This window comes from Phacochoerus africanus, chromosome 6 (assembly GCF_016906955.1).
Source record: "Phacochoerus africanus isolate WHEZ1 chromosome 6, ROS_Pafr_v1, whole genome shotgun sequence".
In the NCBI taxonomy this organism is placed as follows: domain Eukaryota; kingdom Metazoa; phylum Chordata; class Mammalia; order Artiodactyla; family Suidae; genus Phacochoerus; species Phacochoerus africanus.
The window spans coordinates 112,446,234-112,461,944 of NC_062549.1; the positions used below are offsets into that span (position 1 = coordinate 112,446,234).

Consider the following 15,711-nt stretch of genomic DNA (forward strand, 5'->3'; position numbering starts at 1 on the left):
ATCCTATAAAGCTACAGTCATCAAAATGATATGGCGTTGGCACAAAAACAGGAATATAGATCGATGGAAAAGGATAGAAAGCTTAGAAATAAACCTAAGCACCTATGGTCAACTATTCTATGACTAGAAGTGGTGCTGTGGAAACTGGATAGCTACATGTAAAAGAGTGAAATTAGAACATTCTCTAACACCATACAGAAAAATAAACTCAAAATGGATTAAAGACCTAAATGTAAGGCCAGATACTATAAAACTCCTAGAGGAAAACATAGGAAGAATGCTCTTTGACATAAATCACAGCAACATCTTGTTTGATCCACTCCTAGAGTAATGAAAATAAAAGCAGAAATAAACCAGTGGAACCTAATAAAACTTAAAGCTTTTGCAAAGCAAAAGAAACCATTTAAAAAACAAAAATACAACGCATAGAATTGGAGAAAAGCTTTGCAAATGGTGCAACTGACAAGGGCCTAATCTCCAAAATATACAAACAACTCATACAAGTCAACAACAACAACAAAGCAAACAAACAACCCACTGGAAAAATGCGCAGAAAACCTAAACAGACATTTTCCCCAAGTATGATGAAATAATTCGTGTCTTAGACAGTTGTCACAATGCCTATCGTAATGATATTTGAATGTTGGTAATACTGACAGAGTATGAGATAGTGTGATAGCATAAATTGATTCTCATCTTCCTTTTTAATTAGTTGTGATCATTATAGATTATTTCATTTTGCTAATATTTGCTTCCCATGTCCTAAAACTTCATTACTAAAAGATATCAGGGTTTAAAGTTTATAGTTAAAATTGAGAACATGTTAATTTTAAATAGGTAAGTTTTTAAAAGAATAACCGACTATATTACTAGCTCCACTATCATACTTACTGCTGAAATATATTTATATCTATGAGTTGCATTATATTCTTGTAAAAAGATTAAATATTATTTTCACACAAGGAAGAGAGGATGGATGTAGGTAAATAAACATGAATTATAACTTTTAATTGAAATGCAGTTTATCATTATGTTTTTCTTCAGCTCTTTTATATGGGAGATAAAATTTTTTGGCATAGTAAAAATGCCTTTCTGTCTCTTGTACTCCTTCCAAATTTCCATCTGATAATGTGGCAAAGGCAGCTTTTCTGAAAATGAGTAAAGTCAGTGCTATAGTCAAGCATATTTTTCTGATTTCCATCAACCACAAATATCTAGCAGCTCATTTTCCTAAGAGTACGTTTGATAACCATAAAGGTGAGATGAGTCAAAAAGAGACATACTCCCTGCTAGCAGGGAGGTGGACCTGCAAACAGCGCCATTAACGCTGTGTAGTGATTTCTTTTAGGGTTTGTAGGGAGTTAGTAAAAGCCTAGGTGATTCAGATGAAGCTGAGATCGGGGTGTTGAGAAATATGTTCTGAAGGCTTGACAAACTTGAACTTAAACATTGCTCCTGCCTGCTTCTCTGGTAACTGGCCCCATTAAAATAAAAATACTATTATTTTCTAGTATTTCTGTATTAGTCAGGTTTCTTCAGAGAATCAGAAGTGTGTGTGTGTGTGCACGCGCGCGCGTGCACTTGTGTATATGTATGTGCACATGCATGCACATGTGTGTATACGTGCGTGTATATGCATGCATGTGCAAGCATGTGTGTGGGGGGGTACGTCATAAAGAATTGGCTCATGCACTTAGGTTGGAAAGCCCTAAGGTCTTCAGGTGGGTCGGCAAGCTGGAGACGCAGGAGAGCCAAAGGTGTGGTCGGGTTTGAGTTCAAAGGCCTGGGAACCAGGAAAGCTGATGGTGTGGTTCTGACCTAAGAACTGAAGACGTGAGACCCAGGCAAAGCCATTGTTTCAATTTGTGTCTGAAGGCAAAAAAAAAATTAAAAAAAAGTCTTTGTCCCGGTTTGAGAGTTGTCAGGCAGAAAGAATTCTTTCTCACTTGGGGCGGGGTCAGCCTTTTTTTTTAAATTCAGACTTTCAACTGATTGGATGAGGCCCATTCCCATTAAGCAGGGTGATCCGCTTTTCTCAGACTATGGATTTAAATGTTAATTTCATCTAAAAATACCTTTGCAGAAACACCCAGGATGATGTTTGACAAAAGATTTGGGCAACCCATGGGCCAGTCAAGTTGACACATACAGTTAACCATCACAGTGTCACAGGCGATGCCCTGGTCTGTCCATTATGCTGTCAACACTTGATACTCAATTTGTGAACTTTTACTCATTTTCCCCTCGAACTCGTAGCACTTTCCCCCTTTATCTTCTAAACATCACTTTCTCCAACTAATGCAGCCACTAATTGATCTCCCTTTTTTATTTCTTTGGTCCTTAATTATAAACATTTCGCAGACATGAGCTTTTGTTTCTTTAACTCAGTGGAAAACTTTCTGAGGGTGTGATGACTAGGCTTTTTCTTTCTTTACTCCTTTCCCCTTTAAGTAGCAGAATACTTAATATATACATAGGGATATTTATTAGTTAATTTATACAACAATATCAACTTTGTATACACTAGAAATTAGACACTGAGCTAGCCCCTGATAGTATAAACATAAATAGCGTAGAACTAGCTTTCTGTTGGTGGGAAGCAGATACTAAGTGGTTATAATGCCATGTAATATTATACTAGAAGGCTGAAAAAGTACTTTGGGAATCCAGATGATAATCACCATCTTTATCATACAGACCTAATGAGGATATTATCAAAGCAGTCACAGTTGTTTAATCTGGTCCTAGATGAGTAACCTGATAAAGGAGCAGTTGTTAATTGGAGGAAGCATTTAGAGTGAATGGACTACAAAACCCAGAGTTATGGACTAGAAGCATGTGCTTGGGAAATGTGAGAAGGTGTGTGTGTCTGTAATGTGTGGGTGGTTGGTGTTTGGGAACAGAGAGGCATGTGAGAGGCAGCTAAAGCTAGAGCTTAACACATTTTGCCACACTATTGCTACAAGTGTTAACTTTATCCCTCTAGGCAATGGAGATATTCAAGTCAGGGAGTGACATGTCATATTTTCATTTTTAAAAGTAATTCTGGAAATAGTATGGAAGATAGTCTTAAAAAGGGAGAGAAAGCAGGAGATGGAATAATTAAAAAGGTCATGGTCACAATTTAGTTGAGAGAGACTGAGGCCTCGCATTAGTGAGACGAGAGAATGGAACCTGCATTTTTGAGGAGGTATGTTTAAGGTTAAATCAACAGAGATTGGTCACAGTGTCAGGGAAGGAAAAACTGGAGATGAGAGGTTAAGAGCAGGTGAGTGTGTAGAGGGCATCAGGGAGAGGGAACACGTCATTGTGACTTTTGAGTTTCTTGGCTGGAAGATGAGGTGAGTGGTGATGGATTGAAATCAGAATTGGATTAGACTCAGGTATGTTAGATCATACAGCAGCTCCATTGCTATGGGAAAAATCAGCCCTTGACACGAGGTTTGTATTTTTTTAAAAAAGAATCAGGGATGTTAAGAAAGGTATGAAAAGTTATGGAGGAATTCCCATTATGACCTAGGGATAATGAACCTAACTAGGAACTTTGAGGATACCGGTTCGATTCCTGGTCCCGCTCAGTGGGTTAAGGATCTGGTGTTGCTGTGAGCTGTCCTGTAGGTCGCAGATATGGCCCAGATTGTGCGTGGCTGTGGCTCTGGCATAGGCTGGCAGCTGCAGCTCTGATTTAACCCCTAGCCTGGGAACTTCCATATGCCGTGGGTTCGGCCTTAAAAAAAAGAAAAAAGAAAAAAGGAAAAGTTATGGAGTTGAATTTTGTTAGGCTAAATTTGAGATGCTTGAGGGATGGTTGGAATGGATCTGCTGGACGGAGAGGACGCCCAGGCTAGGCAGAGGCCTGTGGTCCTCAGCTTGGCTTCCACATGGAGCCAGGTGGCAAGACAGGGGCAGTGGGAGGGGAGCGTGTAAAGTGCTAAGGAGCCCTAAGAGCATCAACAGGCCTTGCTCTGTAAATATTTGATTGACTGATTAATTATGTTAATAATAGGCCATAAAGCAAAAGAAGTGGGGTCTATGAGATTCCATCCAAGTTCTCGTAAGTAAACTCTAACATATCACAGCAGGCTTCTAAAACAATGTGTTATGTATAACTATGTGACCGAGTAAGTGAGCTCACCTCAATCGGATCCTCAGGTCTCATCTGCACGCAACCCAGCCCTATGATTGTCTTGCTATATCTACTCTTGCTTCACTGCAAGGAATTCTCTACATAGTAGCCCAGACGGTTTTTTGTTTGTTGGCTGGTCGGTTTTTTGCCAGCTAAATGTGGTGTCAATCTCTGTATACGATCTCCCCTTTTTTCTGGCTCTGCCAGCCTCTCTCACCTCATCTCTTTCATCTCTTCTTTTTTCTGCTTCAGGGCCTATGTATATGGTAGGTGCTCGGTAAATATGAAGTGACTGAATGACTATACTTTTTAGGTTTATTGTGAGAAGTAAATATGAAAAAATATGTACATATAAAGAGTCAATTAATGTGCCTGGTACATTAGAGGTATACCATAGATGCTATCTTGGATCATTTTTGTGCCGGCTTTACCAAGTCTTTAAACCTGATGTTTCTGTATTCTCCTCTGCTTTAGTCTGCCTTTCCAACTCTTCCCATCCAGCCAACTTACTGTCTTTGGTTTTTTTTATCTCCTCATGTGTGCTGATGTCTCTTTTCTCTTTAGTTGGTCTGTGAAATGACTGTAATTACCTGGGATATTTCCATGCATATCCTCTCCTGAGTAACCCCATTTCTTATTGCGGTTAAGTCATTATATTGGATATATTCTATGAAGTCACATTATTATATGGATTCCTGGTCCCAAGGACCCTGAGTATATAACATCCTTCCAGCAATGAAACTCCCAGGAGAATGGGAATCCTCTAGTGTTCCAGTCCCAAGACAAACAAGGGACTCGTGAGTCATAAAGTATTGTCCTGATCACATTAGTATTATGTGAAATTGGAATCAGCAATTTCTAAGTTAGAGCCAAGACTTACTGAACACCAACTCTGGGCCGTGCCACGTCCTAAGCGCTTCACATAAATTACCTTACTTCACAGGTTTGATGTTATTTTAGTATTCCTGCTTTCTGCTTACGAACTTGCCCAGGGTCACCCCGCTAGTGATGTGCAAGTTAGAATATAAGCCGAGGTGGTCTAAGTTCAGACTCGTGCCCTCAGCTATGCTTTTATATCCTATAGTGCCTCAGTAGCAGTCCCAGGGCCGGAGAGTCAACTTTTATTGTTTAGAGTTTGATTTTAAGATTTTAAAATAATATTTAGCTTTAGTTAAAAAAAGAAACCCAAACTTCCAGAAGCTCCTTTTGATCATTCCACCCTACTACTTCAAGTCTCATTTAACTTGAGACAATTACTGTTCACAGTTATTTCTGAGATTTTTTTCTTTATGTAGGATTTTCCTTTTTACCCTCTTAGTGTCATCTTCCTCTTAGCTTTCGTCTTCTGAAAAGTCAGCTTATTCCTAGTTAGTTGGTGAAAGTGTTAAATACAAATGGCACACCACACACACACACACACACACACACACCCTCCTTGGGTTGACCCTAAGAGAAAAGTATTCCACCTATGTTCCAGGCAGACTTCTACAATTAATTAAATCCTTGCCTTTTCGGAATCTATTTACTTGCGTTTCCGCCTGAAGGAGACCTACTTTTATTCTAAAACTCCAGGCTGATGCATTCTTCAAGTTCCGGGGACTGGTGCTGCTATGTGACACTTCGTCTCTGACTGTATCACCTTGATGCTCAGAGAGAAGGAACAGTGGCCCTTCCTGGCTGAGGAAAGGAGTTTCAGTGCTCTTATCAATGCCTGGCTGTATGGACTCAAGAATCAACTTTTTCTAAACAGTGTGCAGAGAGTTTTGTTTCTAGATCATTATCTTTTCTCAACTTCTCCTTTCCCGAAGGAGAACTCTCTAATTTTTAATCAGCAACACAAAAAAAATGCCCCTATGGACATGGCCGTGCTTTTTAGCATGCAGTGGAATGATTTTCCCAAAAAGTGAGGTCACCAGAAGCACGGAGCAGAGAAATCCCAGATGGCACTAATATTTGATTTCATTTTTAGCACGCTCATATTCAGCAGATGGATTGGAAGGCTGACCTCGCTGACACTTCTGCATCACTGCCTGCTACTCCAATTGCCTTTGTGAATGTTTTTTCATAAGGCTTCTCCTGGTACCTCAGAGATTGATGCCTGGTCGCCCGCCTGCGTTATGCTTCATTACGCCAAGGCTCTGTGTGGTTGAGAGTCGCTGTGTGCTATAAAAGGGGAAATCCTAGCTCATCAGTATCTCGAACTTTTCCTGCAATCACTCAAATTGCTTGTAACATCTCAGAGAGCATCGTCTTAGCTTTCTAGGTGTACCTCTGCTTTGTATTCATTCTTGTCCTTTCCTAATTTTTCTGCTTTGTTCTATGACAAGGACAAAGTAAGATTAATATTTTAAAAGGTCCTCTGGAAATGGCTAAACATTACCTTTCCAACATACCTATTAGATGCAAAAATCTAATTATATTAAGGTGAATCTTGTTGGATTCCTCCTTGCTCTATAGCTTTGGTGGCTAAGAACACAGACCTGGTTTGGAGTTCCCGGCTCTGCCATTTCCTTGTGGCATACAGAAGTTCCCAGGCCAGGGATCGGACCCGAGCCGAGCCGCAGCAGTGATAATGCTGGATCTTGATAATGACGGCCACTGAGTCATCAGGGAACTCCTCATTGCCTTTATTTTAGACGGAGCCTGTTTCCATGTTCGTAAACTAGTGATATTGTCACTGCCTAGCAGTTAAGATTGGTGTGAAGGGTAAGTGAGGTGTGATGAACACATCGTGTTTTTATCACAGTGTCGGCACAGAGGAAATGCACAGTGGATGTCAGTTTGCAGTCTGCCTAAGAGTTTTTTGCAAGAATGTACAATACAAATAAAATATAAGTGATAAAATAATGCTATTTGGTTTTCATTGGGATTGCAAGGAAAGTGGATTGTTTGTTAAGCAGGAAGTGTTTAATGATCAGACGGATGCTTTGTTTCAAAACTTTTTATGGAATTGTATTCCTTTTTATAGATTCTTACGTAATCCACACACCTATTTAGACGGGGGCTCACACTCTTCCCCTCCCTCCCACCACTGTGGGCTAGTTTCTATTTCAGTGATGTGGTTAGAGAAAAGAAACTATTGCACTGTGTGAATTCCGGCAGGTTTTGTGATTTTTTTTTTTCCCCTGGCAGGTTGACCTTTGTGGCCATTCCGTCAAGTTCCCTGGGAACACTCAGCTCTGAGGAGGATTAAGTTGCTTAAACCTTTACCTATTGCTAGCTCTCACACAAGCAGATTTTGGTGCTTTTTTTTTTTTTTTTTTTTTTAAGAGCTGCACCTGCTGCATATGGAAGTTATAGTTCCCAGGCTAGGGGTCAAATCAGAGCTGCAGCTGCAACCTACACCACAGCTCATGGCAACAGTGGATCCTTAACCCACTGAGTGAGGCATCTTCATGGATATTCGTCTGCTTCTTAACCCACTGAGCCACAACAGGAACTCCACTGATGCCTATTTTAATGTAGAGCATACTTTGGCATAGTAACCACTGCATATTTAATAGCCTGTTTGCCTGGATCTGCTCCCTTCCCAACGTCATGATGAATTTAGGTGCCGCTTTGTTGTGAGACTCCCTTCAGGATGTTATTTTCTCCCTTTGCGTAGATCCAACATAAGGCCCGACTACGCAGACTCCAATTTTCACGAGTTCAAGATGCACACCTTCAGCCGGGTTACCTCCTGCAAAGTCTGCCAGATGCTCCTGAGGTAAGGGTGTGTGGCCCTGAGATCCCAGCCAACACGTTCTCAAGTGATGATGCTGCCTTCCCAGTTTGGACCCAACAGAGTGTCCCTTGACCCTAAGCCTGGGCCATCCCTTCAGAACCCGGGAAGGCCCCCTCGCCCAGGTGAAGGGGGCTCTGGGTAGCCCTTGCTCCTGGCTTTCCCTTCTGGCCCTGCTGCTTTCCTGTAGACTGAGCTCCTTGTGACCTGTCCCACTCTCACTTTACCTCGCAGGGGGACCTTCTTCCAAGGCTATCAATGTGCTAAGTGTGGCGCAAGGGCCCACAAAGAGTGTCTGGGCAGAGCAGAGAGCTGCGGCCGCGTTAATTCCGCTGGTAAGTCATGCTTATTGGTGTGGTTCTGCTTTTAACGAGAACTAAAACCTGCTAAACATCATGAAGGCCTCATTCACTCTTACGAGGTGTTTCTTATAACCTGCCAGCTTCTGAAACGATCGTGTGTAAGCACAATTAGAAAATTGTTTGACATTCTTGTGACTTTTATACCTACCTAGGAGGCCGAGGGCTTCACGAGGGGCGTGGAAGGTCCCGTGTCACCTGTTTCACTTACCCCCACCCCTCAGTCTCACCAGCACAGTCCAAGGACAGCCAAAACACACACATGGAGTCACAGAAACAAAATGGGAAAAAGAAAAGTTCTTCACTTCTGTCTTGGGTTCTGGAATTTCTCCCTTTTCCTCTTAAATACTCATCTTGGACATGCTCCTGCTGCCAGGAGTAAACATTGCACAGACAAATTTCCTGAATTAATGAATTGAATACATTGTCGTTTTCCAGCATTTAACAAAGGGGACATATCTTTTGGATTTTGTGTGTTTTCCCCTTGGTTTTTAAAAATAATGCCCCATGGCGGTGACCTGAGCCAGGTTCTGCCTGTTGGCAGTTATGCATTCCGAAGCCTTTCGCCTCTCTGCTCCTCGCGGGCTCTCTTCCTTCTCTTTCTTTTCTGGCCTCTTTATTCTTTTGCTTTCTTCTTCTTTCTCTTTGTCCTTTTCCCCCGAGTTTCTCTGTGTTTTATCAATAAGACCTTTCAAAATCAGTAAAACTTTTTGAACAGAAGAAAGGGATCTTTAGCAGCTTGAGTTCAAAAGGCAGCCGTGTCAACCTTTGATTTTCCCAAAGGGAGAAGGTGGACATTGAATTATTTTGGGTAATGTGAAGAGGAGAGAAACAGAGAATAATAGCTCGTTTCAGAGCCCGGTTCTGAAAATCGGCAGTCATACCAAAGGTGTGAGTCCTATTAGAGCACTAGATCACAGCGCCTTCCTCTCACTCGGCTCCTTTGGGTGACATATCTTCGGGGCCCCATGAGCCATTCTTGATGCCAGGCATGGGCAGTGCAAGGAGGAAGAGCCCAGCCTTAGCTGAGCATCTGCTCTGTGCCTGCCCTTCCTGCAGGGATGCATTCAGTCCTCAGAAGAGCCCTGGCCAGTTTCTGAAGGGAGTCACAGTGCTTTTATACCTTATCAAGCTCTGTGAGGTAGAGGAGACAAGATTAGCACCTACTAATGTTTCTGAAGGTCTTAAGCAGTTTACAGAGGTTGAAGGCAGCAATTTTTTTTTTTTTTTTCAGAGCCACACCTGCAGCCTATAGAAGTTCCCAAGCTAGGGTTCGAATCAGAGTCTCCACTGCCAGCCTGTGCCACACCCACAGCAACAGCAACGCCAGATCCGAACCACATGTGGGACCTACACCATCGCTCATGGCAACGCCAGAACCTTAACCCACTGAGGGGGGCCAGGGGTCGAACCCCCATCCTCATGGGTACTAGTCAGGTTCTTAACTCACTGAGCCACCACGGGAACGCCTACAAGCTTTACAATATAAAATAAATATACGGATTTATTATTATTATTTAATTGCCTACCAGATACCATTTATCACTTACATTTCCTGTGGTTCCATCTCTATGTGTTCTGTCCTGTAATCTCTGGGGACCATTAACGGGTTATTTGCTCACAGCAGGCAAACGGATTTTTATACACCCCTTAGCCCTGTCTTGGGAGTTTGGGTCTGTGAGGGTATGAAGGGATCCCCCAGTGGGCAGGGAACTGGCTTGCAAACGAGAACAGTGTGGGAGAGCGTTCGGGAGTCAAGCAGAGATGACGGAAAAATCTAGCTCTGCTGTTAGCAAAGCTGCAGGAGCTTGGAGAGGGTTCTTAAACATTTCCTTTATTCACCTGTAAAAAGAAAATGAGAGGATTAGTGTGAGGATCACATGAAATAATGACGAGGCATAGCCAAGTGCCCGGACCCAAGAAAAACTCAGGATTTTAATCCAGGGTGTTAGGACGAGAAGCCGGTTTTCTTGAAAGAAATGTGTTGAATCTGCATCTCGTTCATGTTTATGATGCAGAGCACGTGCATAGAGAGAAATTAGTGAGCACCAGACTTTGAAGGGATAGGCAAGAATGACATTAAAAGACTTCACATTTTTAACTTTGGATTAAAAACAGGTCAGTAGGAGACGGTTGCGAAATCCTGGTGTAGCCAGATACAAGGGTGATGTGTTCCCAGTCCCTGTTCTAGGTCATGGTGTCCTTGTCCTTTTCCAAAGCATGAGCTGCTCTGTGCCGGGAGACAGCGTGACAGGCCATTAAAGCCTGTCACCTCTGGACTCTCGGTTTGCTTGGGATGCGGTTCCATAGTTGACTTGCTGGGCAACTCTGGTCCCTACTTACGAACCTTTTTAAGTCTTAGTTTCTCCTCATATGCAATAGGGATAATGATAGCACATAGCCTTTAAAAGTTTTTCTGTTTTATTTCTTTATTTTTTTAAATAAATACTTCTCTAGTGTCAGGTACTGCTCCGAGTCCTTTGCCACTCATTTAGCTCATTTATTCCTATAACATTTTTGTCAACTTGGCACTATTGCTATTCTTCCAGATGAGAAACTGAGGCACAGAGAAATAAGCAGTGTGTCTACATTGCTTAACCGCTGGGCTGGCAACCCGTCCTGTGCTGATACAAGCCAGATGCATCAAGCCTAACTGGAGTACCATAATCAAGTGCTTGGATTTCTCTGTGAATGGGAGAAATTTTCTATTCTGTTTTTTTTTTTTTTAAATAAGCAAAAAACCCTTTAAATTCAATTAAGTTAGTAACTACCAGTGTCTTTAGGTTTAAATGTTCTGAAGTGCTGCAAGAAACTCGGGTATCTCTGGGGACCATACCTGCTCTTTCCCCATAGAGTGTCTCAGAGCCGGAAGAAATTTAGAGCCCTTCAGCTCTAGGGCCTCTTATTTTAAGAGGAGGAAACTGCGTCATTAAAAAAAACATGAAAATAACGAAGAATAACAGTGCCTTGCAGATCATAGAGAATGCTTACTGATACTCATTCATTAAAAGGTTGCGTTGTTCTCTAAACTTGCTTATTCATTATAAAGCGGGAAAAAGTTTTTTTAAACCTCTAGCTAAATTTGCTTCTTGGAGTTTTGAACGTAATTCCCTTGCTCTCTTGATTCTTCCTCTCTTTTGCATCCTTAGGTTGCCCTCCATTCTCCTTTCGTTTTGCACGTCTGTGTCCTTATTCCCACCCTCTCTCCTCTTTCCGTGCTTTCCTGCTCAAAAATTTTAAGAGACGGATGGCAGTGAATGCTCTTAGCCAGTTAACTCGTGGCAGGAAGGAGGTTTCCCTTTCCTGCCTTCAGATTAGGTTCTGCTGGCTGGTCCTTAGAAATAAAGGGGTCCGTCCTGAGAACGAAGAGGAATGTGTTAGCTCTATCAGCAGCCTTCTCTTCCTCACTCCCAAACAGATACCCTCTGAAAGTTGGAAGTCGTAACATCCTCTCTTCCAACCTCCTGCCTTCCTGCTCTGGTGCAGGTTGTAATCATGGGGTCGAGGGTGCCTTTGAGCTTGGCAGGTCTGTTATGAGTGTGGTGAGATAGGTAGTATTTTGAGGACATAGCCACACTAGACTTTGTGGGCTGTTTCCCAGCCTCTAAACAATCCCAGCCCCAATATTGGTTTAAGTTTTGCAGCATCCTTTGTTTTGATCTCTGGGAGTAATTGCTTATAATAATCCAGCAAGATAATTTTCCATGAATGGTATGATTGGAGAAAAAGCAGGTATAAGGGAGGAGGGCAGGAGGCAGGACAAGATATACCAGAGGCTGGTGATACAGTTTACTTGAAGGGGGCTTTTGTATGGAGCAGAGAACTTGACTTTGGGAGATACCATGCCAACAGCCAAACTCAAAGCAAGTGAATAGTACTGATTCAAGGCAAACTTAAATTCTGACAGAATCCAGGTTTCCCCCCAAAATTAAATCATAAGTGATTTGAGATGATTGACCCCAACTTCATAGAGCTTTTGGGGCCACTGGTTAACACAGTCTAAGTATATTCTCAAGAGATAAAAAGAGATTCCGCTTGGCTCAGTGTGAGTCAGGAGTCCACCTATGGTCCAGAAAGCCTTGGCTGGTAGGAACGGCTCAGTTATTGTAAATGTCGGATAGTTGGGGTGGAAGCCAAGGCCAAAAAGTGGAGTATTTTCATTCAGCCTTGGCCGTATTTCTAGATAAGGGATGGTCAGTTGGAGAAGAGGTACTAGTGCAGAATGACAAGTGAGCCAGGGGACCGATGAGGGCTAAAGAATCATCCACTCCACCTTCTACTGGACATCACATTGCAGGCCTTACCCTACTCGACCATTTTCTATGACTTGGCACCGTTCACCCTTCTCACTCTCCTTCACATCCCACCCCACCCCCGCATGTCATCCACTGGGTCTCTGATTAATTGTTCCGTCATTAGCTATGCACCTCCGGCAGCTAAGGCTCCGTTTCCACTAAAGACATTTCTCCTAAACTTTGGATTCAGAATTTCCATCTTCTTCTCACATACCCTTCCCCAGGTGTTCTCACATTTCACATATCTAAAACCAACCTTCCTCCTAGTCCTTGTCTTCAAGATCCACCATCTATACATCTACCCAAACCCAGATGTTAGCCTTGACTTACTCCCTCTCCTTCATCTTCATTCACTTACCTATTCTTCTTAGTTCTCTTCTGAAGTCTCTCTAGAATCCACTAATAGGGCATTGCTATAGATTGAAAAAAATCTCATTCTCTCTTTTTGGACAGCTACAAAAGTCTCCTCCCTGCTGTTAATTTGACTTCCAATATACAATTTGCAACATGATCTTTGTTAAAATGCAAGTCTGATGTGTCACTCATCTGCTCACTATACCTTTCATTCCTCAGAACACTGTACAAACTTCAGATAGATAGTGAGCCTCTCATGGATAAGATCCATGCTTAATTGATGTTCTGACCTCTGGGAAGCCATGATGGACAGATGAGTGGAGAGACCAACAAATAGATGGACAGATTAATGACTAGAACTGTAGGGCACCAGGATTTCTGGACCCTGGAAATCACCATAGTTTTAGAAGCGGAAGCAGGAGGCTGTGGGAGATTGAACAGGTTCTGATTCTACCCTTGTAGAGATTATAGTTCGAATGGTTTTGGGATAAGTGGAATACAAACCCGATCTGAATCCCTGGCTGGTACTTTAAGAATGAAAGATGGAAAACTGTGTAGACCTTTTGCATTCCTTTCTAGCATGTATTCAAGTTAAGATTCATGCCCGGAGCATCAATCATAGGGCCTTTGACAAGGGACACTTGGGTTAGGTTAATAAGTAGCAAGAAAACGAACCAGCTCATGGAACACCTAATGACAAAAATACCTCTATTTCTGGAGAACCTACTGCCTGTTCCAGTCAATCCCATTTAGAATCTTTGCTGGCTCTTAGGGTTTCCTCTCCCTGAAATATGCTCCCTGAAGTATGTAGGGAGCTACAATTCCAAGATCCACCCTTCTTTTACTTCTCCATACCAATCATTTAAATTCACCCTGACCACCCAATAGTAGTGTGCATTAAATTCTCAGTTTGAGTATAGGTATTTGCCAAGGTTAGACTGTGTTGTAACTAAAAACCCCCAAATCCCAGTAGCTTTAACACCTAAAAGTTTATTTGCACATCCACTGTTTGCTCTGGGTCCCTCCCTGCTAAGTAATGGCCTCAGGATTCAAGCTGGTTTCATCATGTGACTCTGTCTATTCAACACTTGGCTTCTGAGGTTGCTGCTCTTAAGACCCATGGACTGGAAGTGAGTAATTTCATTTTTTAACCTCAAAAGTCCATTGGTTAAAACTGATCACCTGGCCTCAACTTAATTACACGGGGAGCTGGACGAGCAGTGGAACATGTGGACTGTGTGGGTAGCACTTTTAATTTCCTTTAGGAGCATAGATGCTTCCTCACCACAGGGAAAGTGTTTGCATCTTTTGTATCAATCCCTTGGTACCAAGTCCAAGGTCGAGGTGCTTCATATCAGGTCATTATTCCTTTTTTCCAAATAGGAATATTTTAGCTCAAATACAATTCTTGATAGTGTCGGATGTGGCTAACTACTAACCATTAAACTTTGGAAATCACTCTTAAGCACTTCTTTTTGTTAAAGTTAAGTGTTCTTTGGACGTTGTCTTCCTTGGGTTCAAAAGCCTTTTGTATTACATGCTCTATAGCCCTTAAATTTATCTAGTCTTCATTCACCCTCAAAATAATAATTACTTGGCAAAAATGCAGTGCATTTCTCCATGAAGTAATTCACTCCTATTAATATTTGACTATGACAGATTATTAACTCAAGTACATTTCAAGTATTAAAAAAAGATCCTTTAAAGTTTTTTTTAAAAATATTTATATGACAAACTATGCAACTTGGAAATAAATTTGAAGGTTGGGTGATTAGTTTGTGTCTTAACATTTGAGGATTTGCATGGATAAAGAGCAGGCAGTTCCACTCTCTTTTTTTGCTGAACCCGAGTTGACTCCTTCACAGTCACCATGGCAACCTTGGTGATCAACACAGATACACGGACTCAGAAGTGTGCTGCCAAAATTTTCCAACCTTAATAATGAATAGGTATGAACTCTATTATGTGGGACTTTCTCAACAAGTCACTGCAAAGCTGATGTAATTCTAGAGAGGCATTTCTTTCTCCCAGTACATGAAGATCTAGGCCTAGATTGCAACTTTTGCGGGGGGGGGGGGGGGGGGCATTTGTGTTTTTCCCCTACGATAATATATAGCTAAGCCCCTTCTTACCTTGCCATTGATCAATATAGCTTGCTTTGCATCCTCTTGTTTTAAACAAAGAAAGTAACATTGGAAGGCAAATACTGCTGGAGCAGACGGCTTTGGTTTAATGCATTTTTTCCTTCAGTAGGATTGCAAGCTTCAGCCGCTCTAGTATTTAACTGAAGCAGATCCCCGTTTGCTTATCTGTTTAATCGCTCTTTTATCTAGGCCAACTGCTGCTCTGCTGCTGCTGTAGCCACTGCTACATGGAAGGAAGTGGCCTTGGTATCCTAGTGGTTTAAACCGTGGGATTGCTACCTAGAACCTGCACCCCAAACTGACATCTGAAATAGCTCTTTTACAAATATTATTGTGATATCTTATCATAAGAGATAAACTTTGAGTCTAACTTTATTTCGTCCTTCTACCACTAGACATTTTATCATGTTACTTTTGTATAAACTGAAGCTTGATCCTTGATTGCTTAACCAGAAAATGACTTTGGCTCTATTTAAAATTATTTAAAACCTCTTATATAAATTAGGAGTTTTTTTTTTTTTAATTAATCAAGGCAATTTTATACTCAAGGGTAGTTATTATTCCTTCTGTTGAATTATTTGGGTCAGTTTAATATGTTCATAATTATTAAAATGAACTAAAAACTATTGTATGGTTGGATTCCTATTAGAGCACCTGAAAAGACTTGAAATCAGGAGTCCCTGCTGTGGCCACTACAGTGGCTCAGGTCTCT

General features: G+C 41.7%; 1 protein-coding gene across 4 annotated transcripts in view; it reads left to right on the forward strand.

The window, feature by feature from the left end:
* Window positions 1–15,711, forward strand: part of VAV3 (vav guanine nucleotide exchange factor 3) — a 373,579-nt gene that overhangs the window by 226,375 nt on the left and 131,493 nt on the right. For all 4 annotated transcript variants that reach the window (XM_047785154.1, XM_047785155.1, XM_047785156.1 and 1 more), the window contains 2 exons: window positions 7,731–7,832; window positions 8,082–8,182. In XM_047785154.1, the coding sequence (XP_047641110.1) occupies window positions 7,731–7,832; window positions 8,082–8,182 (203 nt within the window). The remainder of the gene's footprint in view (window positions 1–7,730; window positions 7,833–8,081; window positions 8,183–15,711) is intronic.